Source organism: Lotus japonicus, chromosome 1, assembly GCF_012489685.1.
Source record: "Lotus japonicus ecotype B-129 chromosome 1, LjGifu_v1.2".
NCBI classification, from domain to species: Eukaryota; Viridiplantae; Streptophyta; class Magnoliopsida; order Fabales; family Fabaceae; genus Lotus; species Lotus japonicus.
The window spans coordinates 98,341,588-98,353,160 of record NC_080041.1 but is presented as its reverse complement, the minus strand read 5'-3'; the positions used below and the strand labels follow the sequence as shown (position 1 = coordinate 98,353,160).

At 34.4% G+C, this 11,573-nt stretch overlaps 1 protein-coding gene across 1 annotated transcript; it reads left to right on the top strand.

Annotated features, from left to right (window-relative positions):
* The first annotated feature begins 6,527 nt into the window (after nucleotides 1-6,527).
* Nucleotides 6,528-9,437, top strand: LOC130728236 (LIM domain-containing protein PLIM2b-like). Its single transcript, XM_057579623.1, has 5 exons — nucleotides 6,528-6,871; nucleotides 7,479-7,575; nucleotides 7,724-7,755; nucleotides 7,924-8,013; nucleotides 8,867-9,437. The coding sequence occupies exons 1-5, from the start codon at nucleotides 6,737-6,739 to the stop codon at nucleotides 9,155-9,157; spliced, it is 645 nt and encodes a 214-aa protein (XP_057435606.1). The 5' UTR covers nucleotides 6,528-6,736; the 3' UTR covers nucleotides 9,158-9,437.
* The last annotated feature ends 2,136 nt before the right edge of the window (nucleotides 9,438-11,573 follow it).

Here is an 11,573-nt window from a genome sequence, read left to right as displayed (position 1 = left end):
GATGTCCTTATCTGAGTGTCCACTTTTCCAATGACTAGTAGCCTTGTTGTGGCAACCGACAAATATTTAAATATCAGCATTCAATTTAGAAAAATGAGACTTCAAGGAGTTTGCTGACCTCGAAGGATAGGCAGGGTCGCGGTACTCCTCATATTGGGCTTGGATCCTATCCCAAAACAATGTTGACTTTTGATCATTTCCCACGACCGGATCGGTAGAAACGTTGAGCCATGATTGAAGAAGAAGTATATTATCTTTACCACTCCATTTGTTGCGTTTCTTTCCGGTTTCTTCAAGCTCAATATCATCTAGACCCCGTTGAGTAGAAAATTCAGGCTCATCAGGCATAGCCTCACATTGTGTATCTTAGACTTTTGAACTGCTGCTACCAGTAGGAGGTGCTTGGTTTTGAAATTGGTATTGTGGTGGATACACACAATATTGTGGATTGTTTGGATAAGGCATTTGTGGTGAATATGGTCCCATTTGACATGGAGGTTGGCTTTGATGGTGGAACGATTGTGGAAACATTTGATATGAAGGATTTTGAAAATTACCACCGGTGTGACGAGGTTGGTTCTGAGGGTGACACATCTGCGGAGGTTGACTTTGTGGTTGATACATCTGCGGATGTTGGTTTTGTTGTTGGTACACCGGCATAGGTTGTTGACTTTGCGGGTGAATCATCTGTGGAGGTTGGTTTTCTGGTGGAAACATAGGCGAAGGATGCAAACCTTCACTTGTAGGAGGAGTTTCATTTTGAAGGAGTGGATAATATTGCTCAAAAGAATTATTCATTTTGAGAAATTTGAGAATTTTTTGACAAGAGAGAAATTGTGGGAGTAAAGGTTGGTGTTTCAAATGGTCTACTGCACTATATATAAGCTGGAAAACTAAAGATTGATGAAAAACGGTAAGAAAACCGGTCAAACCGGTTAATTCAAAAAAAAATTAAAAAAAAAAGCCCAAACGGGCAGAAAACCGGGTCCAGCCGGTCAAAACCGGTCTGGACCGGTCCCAAACGGTTGGATGACCGGCTAACCCGGTCATCCACTATAAATACTCCCTTATCACTCCCTCCCTCATTAACCCTAGCCGTTTCCCCTTTCTTCTTCCTCTTCTCTTCTTCCTCACGGCCAACTCCTCACCACCTTCGACCCGCCACCTCACCGCCACCAAACCCTTCTCATCGCCTCCTCACCGCCATCAAACACCCACAACCTCAAACAAAACCCACCTCTCCGCCACCAAACACCCACAACCACAACTAAAACCACCTCACCGCCACTGACCCGCCACCAAACAACCTTCACCGCCACCAAACCCGCCTCACCGCCTCCTCATCGCCACCAAACACCCACCACCGCAACCAAAACTTACCCCAGCCGCCACCAAAGCTTCAATCTGGACCCAAATCGTCCCTCAAGCACTGGATCGGAGACATGCAGGCCTTCCACCCTCCGCCACCCTCCGCCACCGCCACCAGATCGGAGAAAAACAACCGGATCAAGCTTTCCTTACACCCTTCAGCTTCTGTGATTTTTTTTTTTTCATTTTTCTTTGTAAAAATTTAATCTTCTGAAGCTTTGTAATTATTTTCTATTTTTATTGTTTGAATAAAATTGTAGGTAGTTCATGCAATCTGTTTCTACTATTTCTTCCCTCTGAAATCTGTTGGAAGTGAATGTGAGAGAAAGTATGATATTTTAATTAAGAAACTGATAAAGCAGAGTTGCTTGCAGAAGCAACTCTGCCCACTTTTCCTTAGCTAAGGAACTGTAAGGAACCCTGCTCCAATGGGTAAGAAACTGGCCCTTGGTTTCTTAGCACCTCCAACCTGGTTAAGAAACTAGCGTTGGAGTTGCTCTTAGTCCTGAATGATAGCTTATATTGTAAGAGTTGAGGACATGTGGGAAATCCCTGAATTATATAATTTATCTTTCTGATGTAAAAAAAATATATGAGCAATATTAAATTTGACATTTTAAATAGTTTTTACTCTTCAACTACTCTCTGATGGTAAGGTAGGTAGAAAATGAAGTAATCAACCATCATTGCAATTGTCTCTACCACCCTCCACCATGCACTGCTCGTACCGCAACTGTTTTCGTCATCGCCACTGTCACTATTGCCGCCACCACCACCAACAATGCTACTACCACCACCATCATCACTACCACCGCCAGCACCAGTGGCGGAACCAGAAAATAAACATTGAGGGGGCCAAAATAAAATAAAGTTTCAATACACATAAAAATAAAAATAAATATTAGAGTAATTTATTTACATGAATATTGAAGTTTTTGGTATTTCTAAGTATTTTTTACCTTTAAATAACATTTTTATAACTAGTCTCACATGTTTTTTACTTAATAAAATAGATTCTTTTACCCTTGGTTATTAGTTTTGTTGAGAGAAATTAAACAAAAATAAGCAATTGATTAATTAATTGGATTCTCTTACTCTTTGTTTATTAAATGTTGTTATTATCTTAAAATTGATTTACTTTTCAACTTTCATTTCTCTATAAAAATATGTCAATGTGGTTTATTTTGAACTTATATGGTAAACATACTAGTCATAATTAAATACTCTAAATATATGAACAATAAAAAGATATAATTCTCAAAAGAGAAGTAGAGTGTAAAGTCTTAAGTATGTAAAACAAAATGGTCTATATGCTAAAAAAATGTAAGGAGCTGGATTCGAACCCCCATCGTCCATGTAAAATGTAAGAGGAGCAGCCAATTGAGCCGTGCAGCATTTCATAAGATAATTGCATTATTATTTATATATACCATACTTTATATGAAAAAAATTATATGTGATATATTATGAAATTTTTCAAGAATTTTGAGGGGGCCATGGCCCCCTATGTCCCTTCATAGTTCCGCCCCTGGCCAGCACCCACAATCACCCTCCACCATCACCCTTCACCACCGCCATCACCGCCCACCACCATCCACCACCGCCCTACAACACTACCACCACCACCACCCACTTCCATTATACCGTCATCGATCACCACCACCACACAACCATGACCCTCAACCACCGCAACCACTCATATTGCCACAACCACTGGTTACCTTCACTGCTGCAACCACTACCGTTACAACCAACCTCCACCACTACCACCATCATCGCCCACCACCATATCACCTCCACCACCATCTGCCGCTATCGGATAATATTAACAAATAATTTTAAAAGTCTTTTATTTGATATAGTTTTTATAATCTGTAAAAAAAATAAAACTATTTTTCATGATTATTTCAAAACTTTATCAAATAATAATTTTTTTTTTGAAATAAATAATTTTTTCTTAAAAGAAACTGTTGGGTTCACAAGTTCATCCAAAAACAATTTCTTTTCATCGATAACTTTTTATAAAATTAGTATTTGTATATAGATATTATACATTAAAAATTCAAAAAATAATGCATTTATTAAAGAGAACTTTTTTAAAAAATATATTTTTATACTATTTTTCATTATTTAATAATTTACCAAATGTATAATTATATTAATTTAAATAATAATATAATAAATCATAAAGAAAATAATCAAACACGGAATAATATTAAATATTTATTAGACATTATCACCATAAAAAATAGATAATATTATCATGCTCTAAGTTTTATACCATACTAATTAGTACTACATACCAAGTAGGGCCTTCGTTTTTTTCTTCTTATTAACGTTATCTAATTTTCTAAGTGTAAAAAAAGTTATTTTTTATAAATGATTTTTACTCAAAATTACTGGTATTTTTTTTCAGTAATCAATGAAGTATTTTAATATATAGTTGTTGTTATTTATTTAATAAAAAATATGTTAAAAGATATGAAATATATTGTCACGATACTACCTACTACTACTACTACTAATCATATCCATGTTATGATCCTGTCAAAATAAATAAATAAAATCCATTTTATGATGGTGTTGCGCATGAAACCCACGTGATAATGACTGGCCTGCTCGAATTCCATAGTTAGGTGACTTAGGTATATCAATCACATTCTTTCACCATAAAGTTGATATCTTATTGCCTGAGATATTTTGTTTTCTTTGTTTTAAGTTTTAACTGCATTCTTCTATCTAATTGTGCTTATATTTGTCTATTTACTAGCTAGGAACCTTTTTTCTTAGGACAACTTTGGTGTCTCATATTTAGGATATTTTATGTATTAATTATAAGCTAACAAAACATTACATAGATGGTTGACAATGTTTAGAGGAAAAGAATTTAGTAATATGTTAGAACTCAGCACTGGAATAGCAGCGGAATGAGGAAGCAGCTCACTGTTTTGACTTTGGAGGGGTTTATAACCTCCGCAATCAATCTTTTAAATTTTATGTTAGTATTTAACGTCGGTTTTATACTGCCACAAAAATGTTTTTTTATTGTTGTGGGTGACTTGAAAAAGCCCACATCAGCTAACACGTCACCTCTAATTTATGATGTGTCAAACATCCACATCACCCTTTGCGTGATGACTCACAAAAACTAAAACCACCTAGCTTATTTCCTTGCACATAACTTATGGACTAAAACCAACAAAATATAAAGGACCCCAAGTTCCCAGGGACCTCAAACATATTCAAACTAAAATTTTACTAGTGATCAATGTCATGATTATACCCTTCATAGATAAAAAAAAATGTAATTATTTTTTTGAAACTGAAAAAAAAAGTAAAAAATATTAGGACTAATCTCATTTTAAAAACTGTGGCACATCCTCCCAACACAACATCCACCCAAGTATCCAACTTTATCTTTCAAATAAAAAAGTTGGCAGACTGAATATAATGAGAGATGATATAGATATAAGCCCAGCTTCTTTATAGCTTTTGGTTGGCAAGGTTCGTTGTTCTTTATTTTTCTGTGGCATAACTGGCTTTCAATTTTATTCAATTTTTTGGTACACTTTGCTCTCTCATATTCCTCCTTTTGCCCCCCCCCCCCCCCCCATCTTTTTGTAAAGTAAGCCTATTGTACAGTTTTTTTTTTTAAATTAAAAGTTTCCAATTTTGAAATAATTAAATAGGAAAAGTTAACCATGTAACAAGGGAATAGAACTTCATTGACAGAGTGGAGGAATATATATTATGTTTGAGGATAACAACTTAGCAACCAAGCACTAGCTTTAGTAGCCAACTTTAATTGAGATTATAACCTTGCATGTGTATTTTGTGAATTTTAAAAAATAATTAAAATATTTATATTAATATATTTAAGATGTTAAATTTAAACCAGAATATTATTAATTGTATAAAATTAATTTAACAATGATTGGTGAAATGTCTCATTTGATAAAATTGATGGACTTAGTATTTTAAATATTAATTAAGGAAATTAATATATATTTTTAATTGACTAATTAACTATTTAAAGAAATTAACCCCATCCATACGATTATGGGCACTGAACCTCGGGATATTGAGACTCTGATGCGTAATGTTCGGACTGATCTGATTGACTCTACATTTCTCCTGACAGAGGATAACTCAGGCTTACAACAAGCTTCTAAATGGGTGGCTCCAGACAGAGGTTGGGTCAAGCTAAATGTTGATGGCAGTTGCCATAAGCATGCGTCTGATATTGCTTGTGGTGGGGTGATTCGTGACCATCATTGCAAGTGGCTTAATGGATTCTCTAGCTTCGAGGGACAAGGTGATGCTCACATGGCGGAATTACTAGCAGTGGTGAGGGGCTTAACACTTGCTAAAAAGGACGGGCACAAGAAGGTGATATGCGAATCTGATTGCCTCAATGTAGTTGAGAGCTTGGTAGGGAATGAAAACTGAAAACCTACACTCTTGTCCAGCTATTCTTACTGAAATTCGCTGCTTGCTGCTACATGATTGGGAAGTTCAATTTCAGCATGTGGCCAAAGGATACAATAGCACTATAGCACTACAGATCTGCTTGCGAAACGTGTGTTGAAGGAAAAGTGGTGTTTAACCACTTGGAAGGCTCCCTCGACTGATATTCTTCTGTTGAAGGAGTTTGGATAGTTTCTTGGTTTTTTTTTCTTGCTTTTGTATTTCCGTAATTTACCCCCCAAAAAAAGATAGACAACCCCATAAATTTATATCATCCATTTAGTTTAACATTTCCTATACATAATATAAAAAAGGTAACATCATTTTGCAACCTCTAGTTGACACAAGTGAAAAATATTATAAATGGAAAGTCCTCTTAATTTATCAAACTCTAAAAATAAAATTCCTTTTTATGAATAAATAAATATTTTGGATTATGCATTCTGGATATAACTCTCTCACTATTTTTGACAAACTTAGCTGCAAGAATAGCTGGAATGGAATGTGACAATGTGTTGTTTTTGTTTGAAAATAGTCAGAGACCACCCTGTTTTCACTCCAGAGGATCAGTTTTTATCCACAAATTACAGCATGAGTTACTTAATATTTTGAGGTCTCCAATCACTTGTCAACCATTTACCAGTGCTATCAAATCCGTTATAATCTGATTGTGAATTACTTTGCTTAGAAATATCAAAGACTTTGTTTAATCCCCATTTGTCTGAGGGTGCAAGGTTATGAGTGCTGTAATTCTCTCTTGTTGAACTTCTCTTTAATCCTCATTTCTGGATTAAAGGAAAAAATACATAATAAAAGACAATTAAAGCAAGAAAGTTTCTGTTTCCGAGCCTTGCTTTTCATCATTTTTTTTGAGGATTAAGGAAACAACACCAACAACAAAATGTCATTTACAGGAACTCTTGATAAATGCGCGGCTTGTGATAAGACTGTTTATGTGGTTGACTTGTTAACTCTTGAAGGTGTACCTTACCATAAAAGCTGCTTCAAATGCAGTCACTGCAAGGGAAATCTTACTGTATGATTCTATTCTGTCACACCCTTTGTCATTGATGTTTTGTTCATTTGCTGTTTTAAATATGTTTCCTATATATGATGCTTCTTTCATTATTTTATCATTAGAGTTATATATATCATGGTTGAATTTTCCATTTCATCTTTTCTAGCCAATCATACAAAATAGAAGCATGCAACTCTTTAGCTGATTAAATATATAACTCATGTGAGAAATAAAGTGAAACAGGGTATAGGTATAACTATATGCATTGGTATCCAAGTGCCAGAATTCAAAATTTGTAATGATATTGTTTGGCCAGCATGGAGTGAACCAAAAAAATTGGTAAGAGGTGAAAACTTTACATGTTAAGTAAAATGAACAATATAAAATATTTACCATCGAAAAAGCAATATAAATTTTTTTAGAGAGGTAAATATTACAGTCATATACTATTCTATTAAGGAAATTTTTTCTTTTGGAGGCGACTGCCAGATTTTGGAACTACTTAGTTCTGTCCCTGAATGCTGGAACTTTGATATGATTTTATTCATTAAAAGAGAAAAATTGATGTAGTTTAAGTTTTCCCCTTAAATTGGGTGCTAATGATGCAATTTTATGTGTTGGTCAGATGAGCACCTATTCCTCAATGGATGGTGTCCTCTATTGCAAGACACACTTTGAACAGCTTTTCAAGGAATCTGGCAACTTTAGCAAGAACTTTCAAGGTTAGATGTGAACCATCTTGTTCATTTTTTTTTTCCTATTTTTTTTTTTTCTGTAACAAACTTGTTATGTACAAATTGATATGAACCCTTTTCTTTGTGTTGATTTGGCTAATATGATATGTTGTTTTCATGACTATAAATGCTGCAGCAAAGTCAACTGAAAAACAAAATGAGCTGCTGGTATGTTCACCCTCCAATTGTATTTTCTGCACCTTTTGTTATTATGAACATAACTTATAATTAATAAGCTTAACGCATAATGAAACAATTTAATTTTATTCATTCAAGTGTTCTTTTTTCTTCTAATCTTTCTAACATGTATTGTACAATAATCTTCTTCATTCACAGAATAGGACCCCAAGCAGACTCTCCTCGATGTTCAGTGGAACCCTAGACAAATGTGCAGTTTGCTCAAAAACAGTCTATCCCCTGGAAAAGGTTTGTAATCACATCAACCAAACTCAGTTTAATTGTAAGATTGAAAATTAAAAATGACACAAAAGTATTATAAGATTTTGTAACAAAAAAAAAGTATGATAAGATTTATAGGATGTTTCTTCGTTGAGGTTATCTTTTCTCAAAATCAATTCTGACACCCCAAAGTGTATTGAGAAGTTTCTTTTCAGAATCGATTTTGGTTTTTTTATCAATTACAGTGCACGATTGATAATCCTCTAAAAGACAAAACCAATTATGAGGAGAAGCATTTATGAGTAACATCTGCGTGTCAGATTTGATTCTAAGAAAAGTGAAGTTGGTTTAAATATGCATATAGAAGGATTTCCAAACTTGTAATTTCTTCTAGATTCTAAATTCAAAATCAATTCTCAGAAGAAACTTTCGTGGGTAGCTTCCGGCTGTCATAATTAATTAGGAGGAAACACATGCTGATCTGAGCATGCTTATGTTTAATTGTAAGGTGGCAATTAAAAATGATGCAAAAGTATCATAAGATTTATAGCATGTCTGGATCACCTTCTCTTTTCTTAGAATCAATTCTAAACACGTAGAAACTACTCGAGAAGCTTCTCCGTGGAATTAATTTTGATTTTAGAATCAATTTTAGAAAGATTTTCAAACATACAATAAAATTATATAATTTTCATTACATGTTTAGAAATCCATGTACAATTAATTTTAAAGTCAAGGTCGACTATACAAAGAAGCTTTTGTGAGTAGCTTCTAACTTCTGCGTGTGTTGTAGTTGATTTTGAGGAAAAATTAGTTGATCTAAACATGCTATTCCTAGGAACTGATCTAACTAATACATGTTTTGCTTTATTTTGAATAGATGTCATTAGAAGGAGAATGCTACCACAAGAATTGCTTTAGATGTGCTCGTGCAGGTTGCCACCTCACACATTCCTCCTATGCTGCTTTGGATGGTGTCCTCTACTGCAAGCACCATTTCCAACAGCTTTTCATGGAGAAAGGGACCTACAGCCATGTGCTTGAGGCTTGTAATGCCAACAAGAAGAATGCCACTCCACCTCCTGAACCTGCTGATGATCAAGAGCCATCATCAGAGCCTGCAGAACCACCTAAGGAACCCACAGAAGAGGAAGAAAAGCCTGAAACATAATAGGAAGGAAACATGAAATAGCATCATGAATTTGCTTTTCATGTTTCCCTCCTCTCTTTCTTTCAGAGTTTCTAAACTTCAGTGTAACATTTGTTAATATTTTAAGCTAATTTGAGAGGTTTATTTATGTATGTTAATGTATCTCCGTACAAAGAGTCTTTGAATACACAATATACATTAATTCTTTTATTCCTTTGGTGGGAGGTTTTTTCTCCTGCAGTGGAATTACCAATATGTAATAGTAAGGAAGATAATTTGATCTTGTCCACAAATTTGGATCCTTAGCTCTTTAAACTTCCAACACTTGAGTTCACCCTCAGCTGCATAGAAAAAGAACTGCAAGTAATATTAGAACAACTACATAAGGATTTATCATCTCAAAAAAAAAACTACATAGGGATGTAGATGGATGGAAAACAAAAACATGTTTTTCACATGAAAGTGTATACACCTCTAAAGGAAATGAAAGAAACGAAACAAATTGAGATCCCCATAAAATTGGAATGCATCAGTTGGTTTTTTTATAGGCAATGGAAAGAATGCATTAGTTGGTGACGGTGGATACTCTAGTTTCAACAAAAATAATACTCGATGGAAAAAGAGTGCGTGCTCTATGGAAAAAATATCATTAAATTTAAAATGAAATTCCAACAAATTATTTTAAATCAAATGTGGTTGGTTTAGATAATATATATCTAGTTTCTTTTAATTAATTAAATTCTTAACTTACACATATTGGAGTATAAGTATGATCTTAGGAACATTAAAAAAAATGATCTTAGGAAGAAAATTCTCGTATATTTTAAAATGAAATCTCAACAAAGTAAATATAATTTTTTTAAGCAAAAATCATATGTGGTTAGGGGAAGGGGAAGAGGTTGTGGAGGTGGGGGAAGGGAAGAGGGAGGGGAAGGTGGGGGTTGGGTGGTGGGTGGAGGTTGAATGGGAGGAGGAATATAAAAAGGGAGGGGATGGAGGGAAAAAGGAGGAGAATGATCGAAATTGATTAAAAAAATTAAAATGATCAAAATAATATTTTATTTGATTTTTTTTTCAATAACTAAAAGTCATAAATTTTGTCCTCTATTTTAACTATACCCTATATATATATATATCAGAAACTTAACCTTTATATCAATTTTCTGATGTATCAAAAAAAAACCCTTATATTATCTTGTAAACTTTAAAACAAAATATCAACAAATCATCTTTTTTTTTAGTAAAGTACACTCACCCCTCTCAAGGTTTGTTAGAATTACACTCCACCCCATTCTTGTCTAAAATCTACACCCCACCCCATTTTATATAGATGCAAATTTAGTGACGAAAAATAATCTTCATTAATAATTAGTTATTATTTAAATTGTTAATCAATAATTTCAAAAAATATTTTCAATATAATCCAATAAATTTAAAAATGAAAACATCATAGTCCTCCTCATTCTCTCAATCACGGTCTTCCTCCGTAAATTCACAATGCAAATTCTGCAATAGCACACCCGACCGGTTTACAAACCATATCTCGAACATAGGGAAACATGCTTGTGTTTTCATATTTGGTAATAATTTAATTTTAATCAAAATAATCTCTTTATACCTCAAATTTTGAAAATTGGATTGTAGACCCAAAAAGCAAGACAAATGGGTGAAGAAAATAGAGAAACAAAATTAAGAAATATGAAGTGGATCGGAGGTTATTAGAACCCAACGATGCGGTGGAGCACCGTTTTTAACAAAATCCAACGACATCTTAAACCAACAGAGCGTTCGCTCGCAACTTAAAGGGGGTGAAGTTCACAAGAAGTAGTTGAACAAGTAGCTTTGGGAATGTGTCATTCACGTTCTGTGGTTCAGGTCGCAACAAAACTTTGATGCATGGTGGTGCCATGGGGTTTCACATTCTGGGACAGTGGCCGTCGTGTTAAAGGGAGCAAAGGCTTGGTGGTGACCGTTTGTGGTGAGAAATATGATTTGGAGACAGATAGGACGTGAACTTAACAGACAGAGTGGATTGTTTTTTTAAATTTAATTCAGTAAATTTATTTTCATAAATTAATGTATGATAGTGTATATGCATTAAACTTATTTAAATTTTAACTAATTAGTAATTATTTTTTATTAGTGACGAATTTGTTTTCGTCACTAAATTTTACCTTTATAAAAAATGGGGTGGAGTGTATATTTAAAAAAAAGAATGAGGTGGAGTGTCATTCTTGCAAATCTTGAGGGGGTGAGTGTATTTTACTCTTTTTTTTAGACAGATGTCCTCCTTTAGAGACAATCATGTTCGAGCCGGGAACATCCACCTCATGGTGGGTCTAACTCTCTCTGCATAGGTTTTTCCGTCCACAAGATTCGAACCCGAGACCTTACTTAAGGGGAATCAAACATGTACCACTTGAACCAACCACCCGTC

Bases quoted from the DNA above. Each gene is read 5' to 3' on its own strand.
- LOC130728236 (XM_057579623.1), top strand. From the start codon at position 6,737: ATGTCATTTACAGGAACTCTTGATAAATGCGCGGCTTGTGATAAGACT. The intron at 7,576-7,723 runs GTTAGATGTGAA...TAAATGCTGCAG, and splicing joins CTTTAGCAAGAACTTTCAAG to CAAAGTCAACTGAAAAACAA. The intron at 8,014-8,866 runs GTTTGTAATCAC...TATTTTGAATAG, and splicing joins CAGTCTATCCCCTGGAAAAG to ATGTCATTAGAAGGAGAATG.